This window comes from Solanum verrucosum, unplaced genomic scaffold (assembly GCF_900185275.1).
Source record: "Solanum verrucosum unplaced genomic scaffold, falcon-dt-bn FXZP01000062.1, whole genome shotgun sequence".
Taxonomy (NCBI): Eukaryota; Viridiplantae; Streptophyta; class Magnoliopsida; order Solanales; family Solanaceae; genus Solanum; species Solanum verrucosum.
In genome coordinates, this window is record NW_026020477.1 from 4,151,492 (window position 1) to 4,173,723 (window position 22,232).

At 35.1% G+C, this 22,232-nt stretch overlaps 1 protein-coding gene and 1 pseudogene across 1 annotated transcript; both read left to right on the forward strand.

The window, feature by feature from the left end:
* The first annotated feature begins 6,149 nt into the window (after positions 1–6,149).
* Positions 6,150–7,595, forward strand: LOC125809388 (uncharacterized; annotated as a pseudogene).
* Positions 7,596–14,856: 7,261 nt separating this feature from the next.
* Positions 14,857–22,211, forward strand: LOC125809127 (uncharacterized). The gene is given in 12 exon segments (XM_049488765.1): positions 14,857–15,342; positions 16,278–16,325; positions 16,407–16,562; positions 16,717–16,763; positions 18,162–18,318; positions 18,416–18,477; positions 18,618–18,816; positions 19,889–19,978; positions 20,168–20,252; positions 20,255–20,297; positions 20,393–20,513; positions 21,209–22,211. Coding segments are annotated over 12 exon segments (2,454 nt in total). The 5' UTR covers positions 14,857–14,868; the 3' UTR covers positions 22,181–22,211.
* Positions 22,212–22,232: the final 21 nt, after the last annotated feature.

A 22,232-nucleotide genomic window follows, 5' to 3' on the forward strand; every position in this document is an offset into this window, starting at 1 on the left:
GGATCATCCATGGAGATCTAACAAAAGATCTTTCAATGGAAAAACTGAATTTAGGCCTCCTCCACCTTTCTTAAAGGGAACTGATGTGCTTAATAACTTACATGATTTTGAAAATGTGTTTGGAAAGAAGAGAAAGAGATCAAATGATGGCCCATGGAATAAAAGGTCAATTTTTTTTGAATTACCTTATTGGCAACACAACTTGTTACGCCACAACCTTGATGTAATGCACATAGAGAAGAACATAGTTGATAGCATACTTGGAACTCTTTTGGATATTTCTGGCAAAACAAAGGATCATGCAAAAGCCCGATATGATTTAAAAAATATGGGAATCAGGAAGAACCTTCATCCAAAAGATACAGAAGATAGTAAGAGAACAAAGTTTGCAAAGGCATGCTTCTCAATGACAAATGGAGAGAAATCAATTTTTTGTGGAGTTTTAAAGACAGCCAAGTTACTTGATGGTAGTGCCTCCAATATATCTAGGTGTGTGCACTTGGATGAAAGAAAAGTGTCTAATTATAAAACCCATGATGCTCATTTCATGTTACATTACTTGCTTCCAATACCAATTAAAAGCATTCTTCCTGATCATGTGGCTATTCCTTTGATTCGTCTTAGTTCCTTCTTCCGTCGTTTGTGTCAAAAAGTAATCATATTGGAGGAACTAGATTGCTTAGAAGTAGAGATCATAGAAACAATAAATCAGTTGGAGCGAATTTTTCCTCCTTCATTTTTTGATATAATGATTCATTTGCCCATCCATTTGGCGAATGAAGTGAGATTAGGAGGTCCAGTTCAAAATCGATGGATGTATTCCACTGAAAGAGAAATGGGTACATTCAAATCATACATCCGCAACAGACGTTATCCAGAAGGTTGCATAGTAGAGACACGAGTGGGAATAGATTGTATGAATTTATTCTGTAAATATCTGCATAGGGGTGTTCATACTAGATTTAACAGAAGAGCCCGAAATAATGATGAATGTGACCCAAGTGATGCAGAAACTGTGAGTTTGTTTCCTAACAAAGGAGTTCCTTTAGGAGCAAAGAAAACCGATCCATTCATTTTAGATAACAAGTCACTAAGTCAGGCACATGCATACTTATTGGGAAATTGTAACGAGGTTCAAGAATATATTAGGTACCTTAATTTGAATATAGTATTCTTTTTGTATAATTAATTTTAACTGATTTTATTTATTATTTTAACAAAAAAAGTACATGTTGTGTAGAGAGCATGAGCAAGAGGTTAATAATCAACCATGAAGATCTAAATGGAACAAGGCCAAGAATCATTGTCAAAACTTCTCTCAATGGTTTGAAACTCGTGCTTTGCAAGAGGATGTGCCTAATTTGATAAAACAATTGTCTAGAGGACCAAATTCCGTTGCAAAAAGATATTTTGGGTATCTCATCAATGGATATAGATTCCATGTTAGGCAGCGTGATGCAAGGCGTAAAACACAAAATAGTGGTGTTACACTAGTTGCCTCAACTACAAGCTTTGCAAGCTCAAAGGATAAAAATCCGATTGTGCAGATTTGACTTATTATGGCAGAATAGTTGATATTGTTGAATTAGACTATTACGGTCATTTTAAGGTTGTTCTATTTAAGTGCGATTGGTATGAGGTTGAAAATGATGCTTATGGCCTTACTTATGTTTATTTTAACAAGAGATGCTCTCAGGAAGAGCCTTTTGTGCTTGGATCTCAAGTACACCAATGTTTCTATGTGCAAGATCCATATGATCAAGATAGACATTATGTTATGAAGACTGTTCCAAGAGACTTGTTTAACATGGGTGATGAAGTTGAAGAGGATCTCCCACAAAGTTATGAAAATGAGCCATCTGAACATTTGATGGGACCATCTATACCAAAAGATAATGGTGAAATACTCTTAACAAGGACTGATGTACCAGAAACAATTATTGATGTGCTTTCGGAGGAATTTGTTACTCAACAACTTGAAGTCGAGTATGAAGAGGAGTTTGAAGATGAATTTGTAGATGAGTTTGAAGATGAGTCTGAAAATGAGTATGAAGATGAGTCTGAAAATGAGTCTGAAGAAGAGTTTGAAGATGACGCACCATGAGTTTCATTATTTTTGTGATGACCATATAGTGCTCACTTACTGTTTTTGTAAATTAATTGTTTTCTTGGTACAAACACATTAAGATGTGTAATATGTGGAATTGAAGATTAGATCGCTACAATGTTTAAGTATTCTGTTGGTTTTTTTCATGCGCCCAATTGTTGTTTGGTTAAATAATTTATGTTGGCTTCTTATCTGATTATTATTTTATTGATGAACCTGTACTTCTAGCTGAATATTGTTTTATTTTGCTGTTTGTTATTTATATACTTATTTGTTTCCTTTTATTATCAAGCAGTAGGTATTAGAGGCAGAACAGTGAGCTCTGTAGTTTGAAGTCGTTTACAGTATATATAGTGCTGGAAGTTCTGGAAACTCAACTGCTGCAATATTATACAGTGCTGGAAATTTTGGAAACTCAGCTGCTGCAATCTACTATAATATAGTACTGGAAATTCTGAAGAGAGTTGAGCTTTTCTATAACTTCTATAGAGTTGGAACTTCTGGAAAGAGTTGGTTTGTGAGTTCTGCAGATGCACAAGACATAGGAAGGACAATGTTTCAAATTAATAAGCTATCCATCTATCAACCTTATATCAAAATTATATTGCTGCTACTTCTTTCACTTAAAGAACCTTTTATTTTGTAGGTTTACTTACCATAGGGAAAGAAATCAAAGAGATTAAATGAGGAACCTGTACTTCTAGCTGAATATTGTTTTATTTTGTTGTTTGTTATTTATATACTTATTTGTTTCCTTTTATTATCAGGCAGTAGGCATTAGAGGCAGAACAGTGAGCTCTGCAGTTTGAAGTCGTTTCTGGTTTTGTCGCAGTTCTGAGTTCGTCGCTCCGAGAAAGGTACAACTATTTACCTTTAAGTAATTTAAGTAATGAGAAGCTGTCCAGTTTTGGAGTTGACCCTGCAGAATGTTTTTGCTATAATTCCCTTGAACTTGACACTATTGAACATATTTTCAACTCTGGAAGTTTTGCCAGAAAGGTCTGGGGTTCTTTGTTGTTTCCCTGGGTATCCAAAAAGATTATATTCCTCTTAAATACATTGTGATGAGATGGTGGAACACTGTGCACAGAAATGAGTCTGTTTGGTTGTTTCACAATGCTTTAGTTGATATGATTTGGTTAAGTAATTTATGTTTGGTATAGCTGGTTAGAAGGTAAAGTATTTATATATAAAATTGTGGCTCTAGGTAAAGTATTCTTAATGGTTGTACAGGTTATAAGATTAGTTTAGTTGTGGCTCCGGGGATATTGTGTATGTACAGCTTATAGACTCAGTTTACAGTATATATAGTGCTGGAAGTTCTGGAAACTCAACTGATGCAATATTATACAGTGCTGGAAATTTTGGAAACTCAGCTGCTGCAATCTGCTATAATATAGTGCAGGAAATTCTGGAAAGAGTTGAGCTTTTCTATAACTTCTATAGAGTTGGAAATTCTGGAAAGAGTTGGTTTGTGAGTTCTGCAGATACACAAGACATAGGAAGGACAATGTTTCAAATTAATAAGCTATCCATCTATCAGCCTTATATCAAAATTATATTGCTGCTACTTCTTTCACTTAAAGAACCTTTTATTTTGTAGGTTTACTTACCATAGGGAAAGAAATCAAAGAGATTAAATGAGGAACCTGTACTTCTAGCTGAATATTGTTTTATTTTGTTGTTTGTTATTTATATACTTATTTGTTTCCTTTTATTATCAGGCAGTAGGCATTAGAGGCAGAACAGTGAGCTCTGCAGTTTGAAGTCGTTTCTGGTTTTGTCGCAGTTCTGAGTTCGTCGCTCCGAGAAAGGTACAACTATTTACCTTTAAGTAATTTAAGTAATGAGAAGCTGTCCAGTTTTGGAGTTGACCCTGCAGAATGTTTTTGCTATAATTCCCTTGAACTTGACACTATTGAACATATTTTCAACTCTGGAAGTTTTGCCAGAAAGGTCTGGGGTTCTTTGTTGTTTCCCTGGGTATCCAAAAAGATTATATTCCTCTTAAATACATTGTGATGAGATGGTGGAACACTGTGCACAGAAATGAGCATGTTTGGTTGTTTCACAATGCTTTAGTTGATATGATTTGGTTAAGTAATTTATGTTTGGTATAGCTGGTTAGAAGGTAAAGTATTTATATATAAAATTGTGGCTCTAGGTAAAGTATTCTGAATGGTTGTACAGGTTATAAGATTAGTTTAGTTGTGGCTCCGGGGATATTGTGTATGTACAGCTTATAGACTCAGTTTACAGTATATATAGTGCTGGAAGTTCTGGAAACTCAGCTGCTGCAATATTATACAGTGTTGGAAATTCTGGAAACTCAGCTGCTGCAATCTGCTATAATACAGTGCTGGAAATTCTGGAAAGAGTTGAGCTTTTCTATAACTTTTATAGAGTTGGAAATTCTGGAAAGAGTTGGTTTGTGGGTTCTGCAGATGCACAAGGCATAGGAAGGACAATGTTTCAAATTAATAAACTATCCATCTGTCAACCTTATATCAAAATTATATTGCTGCTACTTCTTTCACTTAAAAAACCTTTTTATTTTGTAGGTTTACTTACCACAGGAGAAGAAATCAAAGAGATTAAAACAAAGCGAGAAGAATGAATCAATCAGCAATTCTAAAGAAAAAGGGTCCGAATCCAAACAAAGCTCAAAGTCCATTCAAGAATCTGGATGTTGATATGCAATACCGATCAAGTACTGAATTGGCCAACAAATTCAAGATTAAGAGAGAACAACTTGCAAATGAACGCAATGATAGAGCTAAGAAAGAGCAGGCACCAATACCACATAAAAGAAAGAATTCTGAGGATTTCATTCCACAACAAGGAAAGAGTAAATTGCTTGGGCACAAATCAGTAATTCCATCGTCTTCAAGGGAAGAGCTTAGAACCTCACATATGATTGTAGGGAAAGGACAAACTAAACAGAGGTTATTTCAATCTGGAGAGTCCATTCAAGAGAAAGGAATTAAACTTCCTATGAATAACTCTAGGTTCCAAACATCGTTCAAAGAAGGTGTTACTGCTTCAGTACATGTGACTGGAACAACACTAGGTAATGGAGAGGTACAACATGATAATGAGGATCTACTGAACTTCAAACAAGTGAAGAGGAAATTGGTCCGACCAGCTACCACTATTGATCTGTTTCTGGATAAGCAACAGATACACAATTAACATGATATTCATGATCCTATTATTAATGAACACAACAAAGGATTGGATGATCTTGTGGATCAAGAAGAACTCGGTGGAGATAAATATGATGTCGAAGAGGAAATTGACACTGATTGTAGTACAAAAGGTATGTCTTAAACCATGTAAGATTTAGTACTCGTTATAAAAGAAATATCTTATTTCTTGTCTGTTACATCAATCTAGAAATATCGAAGTCAAAAAAAGTTCGAGGACAAACAACATGTAAGGATATTCACGCAAGAAATTTGGAAGAAAGAAATGAGGTGGCATTTGATAAAGGACAAGCAGTGGGACCAACTAATAAGATAGTGTCACAATTAAGCAACTTTATAGGAACAATTGCAAGGAATCCTAGATTCATCAGCTTGATGTACACTAGTTGGCATGCGGTGCCAAAGGATACTAAAAAGCGCATGTGGGAATATATCAATGTAAGAACAATCACTCTTGAGATTGCATATTTTATTATTTGTTTTTACTTACTAAAGCTAAATATATTTTATTTTGCATAGTCCAAATTTCTAATTCCAGTAGAAGGAAAGAAGTGGGTGATGACTGGTCTTCGTGATGCTTAAAGGCGACACAAGCAAAAAATTAAAGAGAATTTTTTTGATAAAAACAGTACCCTTGAGGACATGCTAGCAAAACGTCCTGATGGCATTCCAGATAATCAATTCCGCCAGTTGATCGAGTATTGGAAACACCTAACTGTTCAAGTAAGGCTAAAATAGTGCATTTCTACTCATCGACATATTTTGCATCATATCTATTCTTTTTTTATTTATCAATTCAATTATCTCTTTTTATTTAATAATAGGCCATATGCGAGATGAATTCTCAAAACAGGAAAAAACAAAAGTGGAGGCATTGAATGGGACCTATTAATTTTGCAAGAGTACGCGTGGCATTGGTAATACTTAGCTGACATTTCTTCAAAAATCTGAATTTCATTTTTTTGTACTTTATTAGAGCATACTGATGTTTTTTTTATTTTTTATTTTATATAATTTGTAGCGTGCAGCCAAAGACAACAACGAAGAACCATCAAAGCCTGAAATGTTTATTGCAACTCGTACCAAAACGGGAAAGGAAATCCAGGCTGATACCCAAGTTGCAATAGTAAGTTTTTTAAAGAGGATTAGTAGTGAATTTGATTTAGACTTAAAATTTATATATTGTGGGGAGTTTTCCATTGAATTTTATCACGTATGTCTTCTTCTTCTTCTTTTTGTCGATGTCGCTGAATTGTTTGCTAGGAAAAGTTGTTAGATTTTTTTAGTTCTTGATCGCTATCATAGGACTGGAAATGAAATAGTACTTACAATTCATTATGGATGCCAATTTTATTCAACAGGCTGAACTTCAAAATCGCCAAAATTCTGGGGAAACAGCTGATGATGCATTTAGGGCAGTGTTTGGAAAGGAGCAGCCTGGTCGACTTAGGTGCTATGGTAGATCAGTGACAACAAGTTCTTTGAAGAAAGATGAGGAAATTAACAATCTAAAACAAAAGCATGCCAATGAAATCACTTATCTAAAGGAAGAATTGAGAGAAGAAATGCGACATTTATTCACTCAATTGCTGCAAAACAACCCTGGATTGAATTTTCAAGATATACCAGGGTGTGTTGGATCTAACATTGCTTCACCTATTGATGCAAGTAGCGCACAAGCTGTAAGAGGCACAAATCTTCCACATTCTTCAGGGTCAGCTCATGATTCGGTTCTTCAAAAGGTATTTTGTATTTTACATTTTTTGTTAATAGTCTGCATATTGTTTTTCTTCTAGTTGAGCTGGTGTTCTTGGTAAATAAATTCTGAACTTATTTTACTATCTTGAATCTTTGAAAGTTTACTTTGTTTTTGTTACTCATTGTCTCCTTTAAGCTTCTATACCAATTTTTTATATATTATTAGTTGTATGAGTGTTGTATTGTGTTGAAGGAGGACTCTACTAATTTTGGGTTGTAGTTGTGTACTTTTATCCCCTGTTGTTTTACTGCTTTGAACTGTGATGGTTGTTGTGAGAGATGGTTTTAGTTTTCATTGCTTAAACTGATTCTCATAGCTAAAGCTGTCCCTTTTAGATTTCTTCGAAGGTTAGAGACTTTGTTGTATTTTTGTGAGTGAGTTTGCTGTCACTTGTGCTAGTTAAACTCTGTTCTGATGTGGTTTGAGTTGTCATCCTGTTGCTGCTGGTTCTTGTTTCTAGGAATCTGTCTTTCCTGTACTTTGGAATGTTATATCTCAGCCTTTTTTTGTTGTCTTCTTTTAATTGCTGCTTTCTTTTTCTTGCTTGGTTTACCTTTTGATTTTATATAGAAACTATGAATCCATCTTGTCCTGCTTGTGAGTAAGGTCCCAGAAAGTCTTAGCAATTGCAGCTTTGTTTCATAAATGCAAATTTGTAATATTCAGTCCACCTGCAGATTTTGGAGTACATATTTTCTCCCAAGCAACTAGAGCTTTTTTGTTTATATGATTTGTACCTGTCCACACATAGCTCCTACAATGAGCCTCAATAAGTTTCACTACTTTGCTAGGTATTAGAAACAATTTGTGCCCAATATGATTGTACACCAAACAAAACTGTTTGAACCAGCTGTACTGTCCCTGCATATGATAGTTTCTTTGCTATCCAAGATGATATTCTACTGACGATCTTCTCAATTAGCGGCTGCCACTCCATTACTGACAGCTTCTTAGTCGATAGTGGGATACCCAAATACTTAAAGGGTAGCTCCCCTGAAGAGTATCCTAAGTGATGAAGGATATCTTCTTTTACTTGTGCTTGCATACCTCCAAAGTAGGCACAACTCTTTTCTAGATTAGCTTTCAAACCAGAAGCATTAGAGAATTGCATGAAACACTCTTGTAATGCAGCCACTGACTTCATATCACCCCTAGCAAACATTAGAAGGTCATCCGCAAAGCTTAGATGAGTAATATTCAATTTAGCACATCTAGGATGGAACTTGAATCCCTTATCCCCTTGCAACTTATTCAAACATCTGCTAAGATATTCCATGGCAATGGCAAACAAATAAGGAGACATAGGATCCCCTTGCCTAAGCCCTCTTGCTGTATCAAATGGTTCAGTATGCTCTCCATTCACCACAATTGAAAAATTAACAGTCTGAATGCACTCCATTACCCACCCAATAAACCTCTTAGGGAAACTCATTGCTTCTAATACTTGTCTTAGGTATATCCACAGTATCATAAGCTTTCTGTAAGTCAACCTTAATCATACACCTAAGAGAGATCTGTTTCCTACTATAAGCTTGCACTAGCTCATGGGCCAGAATAATATTATCAGCTATTTTCCTCCCAGGTATAAAACCTGCTTGAGCTTACTCATGCTCGATGACAATGTCAGCGAAAAATTCAGTAGGATTGAGCAGCTGTCGGTGCATAAAACAGAACAAGAAAGTGAAAATGGTTGAAGGTTTTTAACAACCTCAAAATAAATCAAAGAAATAGGAATATTGTGTTACCTCCAAATACTCAGAGGCTCCTGCAGGTTCCCATGCTGCTAAACCACCATTTTTACTCTACGATTTTATTTAAAATGGATCTTATTATAACTTTAAGATATAGGTTCTCTTGAATTTTTTGCAAAAGCAGAAAATAACTTAAGATTAAATGATTTATGACCTTGACTTGTAGCATTAACCCGAAACCTGTCTGGAACTTGCTGTTTATTCTGAATGTGATGCTGAGGGGGGCTAATAGGGGATCTATGGTCTAGACTATGATCAATGTGGGTGTTCTCATGCCCAACATGCTGTCAGTGGTTGACTTATTATTAATTTGTGTCTCCATTGTATCCTTATCTTTTGAATTCTGATTTTCAGCTCCTTCTTGATTGTTTGGTTGATCCTGCATAGAAAGATCAATGAAATTATTAGATGTAGGGAGTGCAGAGTTAGTAGTCATACTTGTGTGATGAGTCTGTTGCTGCTGCAATGTTTCCTTAGGAGATTTTGGTCTGTCCATGCTATGTTGAACTAGCCTGTAAGCTTCTCTTCTGAGTCTGCCATTCTTCATCAGTTGGCTTGTTGTTATTTCCTTTTTTTTTGTGCTGCTGGTATTGTGAACTGTTGTTTCCATCCTCTCTATTTGTGTATTGCATTTGCAGGTTTCTGGAATCTTGTTTGCCTTGTTCCCCTTTGTTTTTGTTCTTCCTAGCAGCCTCCAACTCTTTTCTTTTTTTAAATTCCTCATCTCTTTGCTTAATATCAAAGTGTGAATGTGAGAGCTATTCTCTTGAGCTCTTTCTTGATTAATGAAATGGGAAGCTCCCAGTTCCTGCCCTATACAGACATGTAACAAGTGTTCTTTGTGTTTACAATACATGCAGTAATCCAGAATTCATGTGCTGATAAATGTTCTATATGATTTGCATATATATATTGATTTTGATTGGTTGGCTTACAGTGAATACTCTCCAATTATGCACTTCCACATTTATTTCACTAATTTATAATTTTATTTTGAATTTGCAGGAAAATGGCGGTAATTGAATTTGAATTGCATGTGGCCAAATGTAAATTCGGTCTATTGTAGTGAACAATGAAGAGTTTTTGTACTATTGTCATATACATTTGAATGCATTTGATTCTTTGGAAATTATCGATAGTAGAGATCTTTAAGCAATCACTTTCTAAGTATTGGTTGTACAAGACATGTTTCTCGAAGTTTATTTGAAATATATAGCTTCGATTTAATTATTAGCTAATTTTGTGCTTTAGGTCACTTGTATATTTAATTATGTGATTATATATTAAATATATGCAAATAAAAATTATTATTATTAAAAATAAAAAATTGTGGCTACAAAATTCTACACAACATTGCCACACTTCAAAAGTGTTGTTGTAGGACGTCCAATGTTATCTTGTGCTCTAGATGAGATATAAAGTTACACTTTATAAGTGTTGCTCTAGATGAGAGATAAAGTTACACTTTATAAGTGTTGCTCTTGATGAGATATAAAAGGCATCGCTTTTTAAGTGTGACCAATAACAAAGAAAAGGCAACGCTTTTAAGTGTAGTATAATAAAAAATAGGTGTCGCTAATTCATCACAACAAAGCGTGCCCTTATACCTCTTTGGCTACGCTTTATAAGTGTAGCCAAAGATGGCGACATTTAAAAAGTGTTGCCTAATGTCAAAGGTTACGCTTCATTAGGCCACCCCCTAAAAAGTGTTGCCTAAAGTCCAAAAGTGTAGCCTTTTGTCAAAGGCCACACTTTTTGCTAGTTTAGGCTACACTTTACTGGGGTGGCCATAGGCCTAAAATGGTGTAGTGGCCTGCATCATTTTATGATGCAGACACAGGTGTTCAGGATCATTAACAAGCGCTCCGTTGAGATCACTCTGCACTTTTCGAAGGACTTCACGTTTACTTACAGTTTAGCTTTTTTTATGCTTCGTGGGTTATTGTCCTGACATCTATGTTAAACATTATAGGCTTCATATATAGGTAGAGTCGAGGAGTTTCTCAGTACTTTCTTTCCTTTAAAGATATTTTGCAAACTGCTATAATTATTGCATGAGTACTTTCAGACATTCGAGTTGAGTTTTTCTTAGATCAAATTTTATTTTAAGTCTGTTATTACTTGAGTGAGTCTTCCGCTACGTAGTCAGTCAGGTCAAGGGTTTGCTTGGGGATGACAAATGGTTCTCGAGTGCCGATCACGTCCAGGTTGTATGCTCGAGGTGTGACAGAAGATCTACCCCAAAAAAATTAAAATGGAATTGAAGAGAAAAAAAAATTAAATAGTAAATATATCAAATAAGAAATATGTTTAGTGATGGAAATTCAAAAAATTAAATGATAAATTTTCACTTCCGAAAAATTAGCAATTTAGCATCAACTCAAAATTTTAGATGAAAAAATTCGTTCAAACATAGGCATACATATCAATTGCCAAATGAAACTTAATTAAATATAATATCAAATACGATAATAAATTATATTAAAAATTAGAGCTGTCAATATGGGCTAGCCCACCCCATCTGGGCTAACTCATACAGGCTTTGAAATTTGACAGGTCAGGTCGGGCTAGCCCATTTTTGGTGTGGGCCAAAAAATGGTCTGCCCAGCCCACAAGTACGTGGGCTACGGGCTTGCCGGGCCAGCCCTTTTTTTTTAAAAGTATATTTTTTATAATTTTTTTAATTAAATTATAATTTTAAAATATTATCATAAATATTGACAAGACAATATTACATGGTGTTAGTGTTACAACTTGTTAATCAAATCCACAAATAAAATTATCTTTATAATATTTATTAAGTTTGATTTCAAGTAAAAACATAAATATCTAAATATAAATATTAACCTAATTGTTTTCCAATGAACATAATAAAACACATAAACTATGACAATACTCCATAGGTTACGGCCTATGTAGTGATTCCCTAGAAGTTTTAGGGAATTTTAATTTTATGTAGTACATATTTTATAAACATAATTTGTATTTAACTTGTAATATTTCTAACTTTAAACAGATTTTGAATTTAGACTCTTGTTATTTTTAATACTTTATTTTATTTTTATTTTTATTTTTTAATTAAATTTTTTTGGCTCACGGGCTGGCCCTATCCATATTTCTCAAGCCCCATAAATTGGCAGACTTATTTAGGCCAAGCTAAAAAGCATTTTTCTTAAATGGGCTCCAAAAATCATAGCTCAGCCCTATCACATCAAGGGTTAGGCCAGGCCGACCCAACGGGCCTAGCCCATATTGACGGCTCTAGTAAAAATACATGAATTGTCTATTTAAAGCGAATTAAAATTACCTGATTTACGTCCTCTCTTACTAACTTTGTCAGATATTATTTCTCTTCTTTTGCTTTCTTCTCTTACTTTCTTTTTCTCTTATTGTCTCCTTTTTTGTTTTGTATTATTTAGCATGATTTATTTTTTTATTTTTCTGGTTAGATTATCCTCTTCTTCTTTTATCAATTTCTATAATTGTATATGTTTTAACCTCTTTTTAAATATTATAAAATATTAACTAACGATTTCTAGGTTATTAAAAAGAGAAAATTATACAAATTAAACTATAATAAAAATAAATAGGAAAAATACTACATACTACACCCATTAGTTTGTTTATTTAAATCTACATTGATGAAAAATATATTTTTATTTAAAAAAATCTCTTTTGCAAACAAAAACAAAACTTATATCTAAAACATGACTCTATTTTTTAATAATTACTTTTATTAAAATATACTTGTTAAAATTGATAATAAAATATCAAAATTAAGCATAAATTCTTTGATACCTTATTTGTATATGATTATATCATCTGAATATCAAAGAGGACTAATAAATATTGTTTAAGGAATAAATTAATCACTGTGATACTCTCTATCAGGATATGATATGTACCATCATATAAAACTAAAAAGTATTTTTAAGGAATGAACCGATCTCTATGATATCCTGACAACATATAATATATACCATATATGTATCATAGATGACAGATATTTTTTGAACGAATGAATCGATCATTTATGATATCTTGCTACCATGGATATATCATGTGGATAAGTCATTCATGATACCCTATTAGTATATGGTATATACCATGTGGATATCATAGGTACTTGAATTGTGCTTTTCTTGAAAGAATGAGCTAGTTCTTTATGATACTTTGTCAGTATATCATATATATCATAAAGAATTGAAAAGTGTTGTATTTCGAAAAAATGAACATGTCCTTTATTAATAATCTATCAATATATGATATATACAATGGGTATCATAGAGAACTTGTGTCTTTTTTAAGGAGTAAATTGTCATTTCTTTATGATGCTTTATTAGTATAATATATAGCATTGTATCATAGATGACTTGCATTTCTTAAAAGGAATGAATTAGTCTTTTATGATAAGTTGTCTGTATGTGATATCTAATGTTTATGAGTAGTAGAGTATGGTTATAAAATGTGAGCATAATATAGGTTTGACTAGAGATTCATGATTAGGCCCGTGGTCATGGCGTTTGACCGGATAAAATATAGAATTTAAGTAAAAGAGATTTAATTATGTGTTGATGTGTTATTGTATGAAATTCTTGATGGGTATTTTGTATTAATATGATATATGTGTTGAAATATAGGGTAAGGAAGTGAAGATAGATCACGTCAAAGAAACTACATAAACTCATAATATAGAAAATAAGCTTAATTACCATTAACGAGGACGAACTTGTCGTAGTGATGACATGAGGGTATAATATTATTTACTTAGTCATTGCTAGGCTATTGATCGTGATGAGGAAAAGGATTTCGTAGGTTAATTGGAGTTAGACTTGACTGGATACATATGTATCCCTAAGTTGAATGCCTGTTGAAGACCATCTTGATGACGTGATTGTGATGCTTAAGATTGCATGAGTAAACGGTTGATGAAATCATTGAATTTCTTGTGTTGCAGGTGTACTTATAATTGTGATATACTTAGTTATATGTGTGATAGTAGTTAGGGTACATATGACCTTATAGTTTGATAAGTGACTCGAAGTCAAGGTGAGCTTCCGGACGAGCAGTTACATATATGTGTGAGAATACTAATAGTGACATATTGACTTACAAATTTATGAAAGGCTTGAAGCGAGGTGAGCTTCCGAATGAGTGGTTACATATTTTCAAAAGGTCGGGTACGTACCACAACGACATGATATATAAATAAAGTTGGTCCCATGTAAGTCATAACTATTGAACATAAATAAAATTCTTAGCGTGTGTGTACAATCGAGAGAGTGTGATGCATTGATAATAAATATGTATAATGGTGCTGATGTATATCTATGTGCACATATTTTGTGATGATTGCTTTACTTGTTGAGCTATGTATAACTCTTGTGTTGCTTATGATTTTGTCATAGTTGATACAGTGCGACATATGAGGTAATCTTGGGTGGGGGTTATGTTATGATATTGTTTGGTGCATTATGATTTCTGTTGGTTGTCATAGGTTATTGGCATAATGCTCGGTACAATAGGAAAAAGGGTGACTAAGTGTGTAATGATGTTATTCGGATGTTATCGATTCATGAGATTAGTTGATGTGACTAATTACTCAATATACTTGTTCCGTAAATAGAAGCATCTTGTTGGTTAGATTATTAAATAAAATGAATGAGGATGATTGGGGTGGGTGGTATAGGATCTTCATGATTGTCAATGTGTTTCCTATGTTATGTTGCATGATTTTCTTGATCGGTGGATGATGCTTACCGATATGTGTAGTGTACTGATATTACTTTCGCTACATTTTATGTAGGATGTAGACGTATTGTAGATTAACTTGAAGTCTCTTATGTAAAGCGACGAGTAATCACCCCTAACTTCTATATTTCTCTTGGTGAAATAATAATCCTGGAATAAAATAATTAAATAATACAAAAATACCTCATCAAATTCCTTTTATACCTCACTTTTTTTTATATATACAAAACCCTATATAAAGTCAGCCAGCCAGGACCTAAACCCTTGCAAACTTGTTAAACCCTCTTGATCGAAATGGGGAAGGTGAAAGGGAAGCATCGTTTGGACAAGTACTATCATCTTGCCAGACAACAACGTTATCGTTCTAGGGCTGCATGGAAGCTTATCCAACTCAATTCCAAGTTCAGTTTTCTACGTTCATCACAATCAGTACTTGATCTTTGTGCAGCACCTGGTGGTTGGATGCAAGTTGCTGTTAGGCATGTACCCGTTGGTAGTCTTGTTATCGGTGTTGATTTGAATCCAATTAGGCCAATTCGCGGTGCTATCTCTGTTCAACAGGATATCACTACACCTAAATGTCGTTCAGCTATTAAGAAACTTATGGCTGAGAATGGATGTAGAGCTTTTGATTTGATTCTTCATGATGGTTCCCCTAATGTTGGTGGTGCTTGGGCTAAAGAAGCTACTAGTCAGAATTCATTGGTAATTGATTCGGTTAAGCTTGCTACTGAATTGTTGGCTCCAAAAGGGACTTTTATTACAAAGGTACTCGCTAAAAATTCAATCTTTTTCGATTATGTTAAGCCTGTTGAAGTTATTATGAATGTTGACAAAGCGGAAAAGACTTTGTGCTCGGGGATGAGTTCCTTTAATTAGTTAATGGATATCTGCTGTTCTATTATGTAGTTGGTTACTGGTCTTGTTAAGTTTTCGTAGCTATTTATGCCTATATGAATTCCAACTATATTTAACACAGCCATTTGTCTAGAACAGTCAGAAAATTATGAAATTTCATTTCAACTGAGTTGCTGATTAAATTATTCTATTTCCTTCCTACGGTTTACCTTGCCCGACAGCTGTGCTATTTTATTCTATTTTCTAGTCTTTGAGTGTTTCTGCTGTAGCTTTACCAAAGTGCATCCTTTAAAGTTGATCCTCGTGAAGGAATGAGCGCAATACATATCTTACATCGCTACCAACTATCTAAACGCTACATCGTCATTTTCCTGTTCAATAACTATGTTCTTGTAGTAATCTTTTTCTTAATATATCCTTCTTTTCATTGTTTCATCAGTGTATTTTTTTGAATGGTTGAGTGCATCTCCGAAGCCAATGGTGTATTTGGCTGAATTCTGAGGGTTTTATCTTTGCTTTAACTATCTTCCATGACCTACTGATTAATTATTGTGTCATACTTCCTGCCTCATATGTTGGCAAAACTCTTGGCATGCACATGTAGTTGTCCAAAATGAAGCCCTTGGCCTCTTTTAACAATGTTGAGTCTGGCTCTAGTATCAGATCTATTGGTATTATTTACAATTAAAAGCAACCTCAAATAACAGTTTTAGGTTCATTCCTTTTTCTTCTGCGAGGCAATGATCAATATTTGTATTTGTTCAAGCGTAATTGTGATGAAAATACTTTTTCTCATGCTCATAAAACAGAGTTGTACATTAGACTGATACGGTCTCCTCTTTTAGATTTTCAGATCTCAAGATTATAATGCAGTTCTTTACTGTCTAAGACAGGTAATTTTCCACATCTATACAAAGTTTTATTTTCAAGTATAAAGGATCAAATGATCCCTCACTTTTGAGTTTCATCTACAGCTTTTTGAAAAAGTTGAGGTGGACAAACCTCCGGCCAGTCGTTCAGCATCTGCTGAAATTTATATTATAGGTTTGAAATATAAAGCTCCTTCAAAGATCGATCCACGACTTCTTGATATAAAGCACCTCTTTCAAGGAGGAAAAGAACCCCCCAAGGTACTGGTTTTTGAATTATGGTCCTCTCTCACACTCTCTCCTTAACCCCCTCCCCCTTTTATCTCTTTTGCATGCTAGGTCCGTGCACTTTCCTTTTCCTTAACATATAGGCGCTCCTATAATCTCATTGAGCTTCTTGTGTGTACTTAATCAGGTGATTGATGTACTCGGGGCGACGAAGCAGAAGAGACACCGTGATGGGTATATCCTATTTTGCTGTGTATTTATGCATTTGAATAATTGTTTCAAGTCCATGAGAAGGAACATGACATCATTGACTATAATCAAATGATACAAACATGTTTTTTGTGCATAGATTTTTGGGACACCAAACTTTGTAAACTGAACCAGTCTGCTTTTAACACTTCCCAGAATCTGCCCTTGTAGTGCAACTGATGCAGGGAAGCAGATGATGTGTTTGTCCTTTTTGACAAGTACACAACTCACTAGATGTAGTATCTATGGGGATGCTTGACCAGCTTCTCATACGAGCTTGAATTACGAGAAGAAGCTGAATCCGTCTTTGTTGGCTAACTAATGATAATAGGTGACCATTCATTTGAAGAGATGCAGTGACATTATACAAGGAGAAAGATAGTTTGCTAAAAATAAGTTGTTTTTTCCCTTTTCTTTTGGTTTCGTCACATGGGTTGAGTTCTTGTGAGATTTTTGTTGAGGAAGTTTTAGCAAAGTGAAAAACAAACATCTGACAATGGGCCATGATGCTAGGTTGGGAGGTTACTAAGTAGTTTGAGCACTGAAAAGAGTGTAAAATTGTCAAATGATGAATGGGAGAAGAAAGAGTGTGTGGTGACAGAGAGAAAAAGGTGTGAGTGTGTGGGGATCTGGCCTTTGGCCATTGAGGGCTCTTAGTTTCTGCGTCCCCAGCATCGCAGCAGTTTGTTCTTTATTCTTCCTAAAACTTGGCCTGCTTCACTTCCTTCATGGTTTCGCATGCCGGTGGATTATGACTGATTTTGTTCCATCAGAATAAAGTGGATGTTTGTTTAGCAGTCTGATGCTGAAGATTTCACTCTCCAAATCTCTTTCTTTGCATGTTTTAATGAGAATTCTGGACTGAGTTGTGATAATGAAGCTCTCAGGTTGCTTAGTCTGCCTCACTAATAAATTCCAGCCCCAACTTCTACTAGTCTGTTTTAGAGCCTATAATTGTTGGGGCAACATGTGAAACCTCTTAGCTCCCATTTGGCCATAGGTTTTGAAGTTGTAATTTTGGAATTTGAAGTTTTGTGAGTGGAAGTCCCAAAAATTGAAATTTACAGATTTGAAGCTTCAAAATCCAATCAAATTTCATGGCCAAATGCTAGCCTAGTATACTGGGACTGGTCTTTTTTATGATCCATCATTAATAGATGATGTCATTCCAGTAGCTATTACCTTGACATTTGAATTTCTAACTAATTGCCAGCTTTCAAATGATTGATGTTAACTTTGATTCAGTCTAATGGGTTTGTCATTATTAGAGCTAATCTGGGCGAAGATTTGAGTTAATTGATTTCTTTCTTTCTATTTTCAGATGCATGAATTATCCCATCACACTTGCATCTATATGACATTTGTATAAAATGAACCTTGCAGGTACGAAGATGGAGCCACAGTCCTAAGGAAGGTGTGCTCAGTTGCAGATTTTGTATGGTCTGATAACCCTGTTCAGGTCCTTGGTACATTTTCTTCAATGAGTTTTGATGATCCTGCCTGTTTGGCCATTAGAGACCACACTCTCACAACAGAGGAGGTATATTACATGTGGTCTATTATAGGCTATAGCCTGTTGTTGCTAGATGCTGTAGTTGCTTGCTATCGTTAGCCTTACACTTCAATTTTTGTGTCAGGTTAAATCTCTATGTGATGATTTACGTGTTCTTGCAAAGCAAGACTTCAAGTATCTGTTAAAGTACGAAACAGAAATCTTTTTAGCACCTTTCCGTTTTGGGATGCTCAAAGTTCTTGATTGAATTTAGTTACATTATTCTCTATTCTCATTCTTTTATGTTCCTCTTATGATTTTTTGATGTAAACTTTTTTTTTTACTAGGTGGCGTATGCAGATAAGAAAAGCTTTATCTCCTGAAAAAATAAAGACCCCAACGGTTGTTGAAAGTGAGAGCAAAGAAGGTGAAGATGAAGGTGAAGATGAAGATGAAAGAGTTCTCAATGAAATAGAGGAGAAAACCAATATTTTGGAGAAAAAGCAGAAAAAAGAGAAGAAACTTCAAGCAAAAAGACGAGCCAAGGTTTATGCATATGCTCCACCAAGTCTCTTTCAATTTCTGTTTTGGTTAGCTGTTGTTATTTACACATAGTTAAGAATGTGTTCCATAAAACATCATGTGGGGAGTGGTATTTTCTGTTGAGCTCAGAAGAATTAATGAACAAACAAATATCCCAAATTGTGAAATTTTGTGCTTTTCCCTTATGAAAACAAGTGCGCTTTCATGCATTTCAAGTTATCAACGTTTGGAAAAAACTTATGGTGGCTCCTCTCCGTCTTCTGAATACCCCCTTAAACATCTTCTCTTCAGGGTATCTTAGCTATAAACTGATTAGTTGAACTAGAGCCTGGGAAAAGTTGCAGTTCAGAGCCAGGTGGAATATTAATTTGATTGCCTGTAGGTCAATGACTGAAACTCACACCTGGGCGTTCTGGGAAAAATTAAACTTGCTACTAAGTATTATTTGGTTGAAATCTTGACATTAGGGTTTTGTGATTTTTTTATAACTGAGAAACCCTTGAGTCCAGCGGCTCTTGGTTTGAAACTCAGTGGATGATGGTCTGTCCTGCTACACTTCACTTAAGCACCAGGCTTTTCTCTGCTGTCGGATTCAACCTGTGACAAGGTTGTCTGTAGTACCTGCTTGTTTCTGGTGGGCTATTTTGAGAGAAAGAAACCTCAGGTGTCATGAGAATATTACTAATACTATTCAGAAGGTGAAAGAAAATTGCATTAACGTGTTGTATATTTGGTGTAAAGAAGATGGTATAGAAGAAGTAGAACAGTTTGTGGATTTCCTAGGATCTATGTAATTACGGAAATAGCTTGTAACTTTTTGGAAGTAGCCAGCATACCCTTAGTGCTGGAGAATACAACTCTACCATTAACAAAGAAAGAGAAAAGATTCCTATCTCTGACTAGCGCCTAATTCACACATCACTAGTTGTGCTCTTAACACTCGACCAAAGTCTTGGAGTGGTTTCTTGAATTGATATGTACCCTCTAACAACTTCTGTTACTTTCCTAAATTCATGAAGTAGTCACATGGGATCTATTTCACTGATTTATTTCCCTTTTATTCTTCTGATTGCAGGAGAAAGCACGCAAGGCACTTGGGATACAAGTAGATGCGACAGAGGATGGTTATGGTGATCAGGATTTGTTCTCTCTATCTTCCATCAAGGTATTTTCACACTTTAGCTTCTTTGTTATATCATTTGCACTAGTGGACTGGATGCGGCTTTTACAGAGAAATTGTTTTTCCTTAATGTTAATCTGGTTGAAATCTCTGTTCTTCATCGTCCATATGGGGTCTTGTGTATTTGAGAAAATCTACATCTAGATATCACATGCATTTGAAAAAACATTTCAGGGTAAGAAAGATCTCGTAGTTGTTGATAACAGTGAATACGACAAAGAAACTACTGAGGTAAGCAATGAAAGTGATGAGGATGCCCGGGACATTCATCCAGTGATCTGGACTCTGGGGACGAACGCAGAAGGTATTATGGCCAGCTTTTTGCTGATCTGCTTCTATAATTGATTGTTGCCTGTAAACTTCTAAAGCTACAAGGTTTCTTTTTCCCTTCATTTTCAGACATGATGATAATATTGAGGCATTATTTGATGAGGCTTATGAACGGTATTTGGGTAGAGTGGAAGGTAAATCAAAACAGAGAAAGCGATCCAAACAAGCACACTTGAAGGATGATCTGCAGGTAAGTGAGGTTTAAGTTGCACCACAAAATTCTTATCAGTTACATCCTCTCCTAAGTTCTTTCCGTGTTTCCTTTTGCTATGGGACCGAGTTTCTTGTTTCCTTCAACAAGTACTTTGTATATAAATTCAATAGAGGTCATTCTTTTAGTACTTGTTTGATGATGCTCTGCTGGATTTAGTAGGAGCTAACTTGTTTGAGCTTTGTTCTAATTTGGCAAAGATTTAAATCCTGTTTTTCTGGATCAAAATTGATCTGTAAAACACTCCAAATCTGGATTGTGTTTGCCCCAGGGAGTACTAGGCACAACTTCATATCCTTCCTATATACTTGATTTGTTATTATTTACATTCATTTCCTATATTACAACAACTCATTAGCTGTAATAAAGTGGCATGCAGATTTCAAATAAATATTAACTGAGATTGCAAATTTGGTAAGATTCAGTTTTTACCAAAACAAAAGACAAATTCAAATTGATTTAAATAAATCCTGATCGACCTTAAACTAGGATTACATAAAAGGATTGAATCAAATTTTGATCATTATCTTAAATTTTCCAATTACCTTTCATAAGTCAGGTAAAAAATGTGTACAAAGTGGTATGTTTTTTAACATGGCTTCTTCAAGTTACTCAGAAGTTTTTCTTTTCTGTCTTTCTTTGCATTAATGGTAGTGCTGCTCTTTCTTTTTCAGGATGGCAATGATGATAGCACAATGATTCATTCTGCTCAAGACTCTGAGAGTGACATGGAAGATAATGAAGTCAACCCTCTTGTTGTGCCCCTTGAGGATGCACCACCTCAGGAGGAGATTGTGAAGATGTGGTTTACTCAAGATGCTTTTGCTGAAGCAGAAGAGCAGGATGTCTTGGACATGTATGACAGTAATGATGAAATGGAAGTAGATGGAGGGGCTAAGAAGATCCAAAAATCTAAGGAACTGAAAAATGATAAACAGCAGGGAGAAACTAAGGATATGACGAGGAGGAAAACAAATGGTGGCTTACAGGTCTCAGCTTCTAAGACGGATGATTTTGAGATTGTTCCTGCTCCTGCTACTGATTCTAGTGACTCATCATCTGATGAATCTGATGACGATATTGACACCAAGGCTGAAATATTGGCTACAGCAAAAATGACGCTGAAGAAAAGGCCTAGGGAAGAAATGATTGATGATGCTTACAACAGATATATGTTTCACGATGAGGGGTTGCCGAAGTGGTTCATTGATGAGGAAAAGAGAAATTTCCAGCCAGTGAAACCCGTGACAAAAGAGGAGATTGCTGCAATGAGAGCTCAATTTAAAGCAATTGATGCTCGGCCTGCAAAGAAGGTTGCAGAAGCCAAAGCTCGTAAGAAACGGGCCGCACATAGAAAGCTAGAGAAGTTTAGGAAGAAAGCTAACTCAATATCAGACCAAACTGAAATCTCTGAAGGTTCAAAGAGAAAAATGATTGAACAACTATACAGGAAGGCGTCGTCAACAAAAAAACCAGAAAGGGAATATGTAGTGGCAAAGAAGGGAGTTCAAGTTAAGGTTGGCAAGGGAAAGGTCCTTGTCGATCCAAGAATGAAAAAAGATGCAAGAAATCATGGAATGAAAAAGAAGACGCAACCAAAAAGGAAAAGGCTCAGGAAAGGCTTCAGCGGCAGCTTAAGCTCGTGATTTTTGTTGTTCACATTTTGAAATGAATTAGTCTTAAGATTTTCTGGTTTCT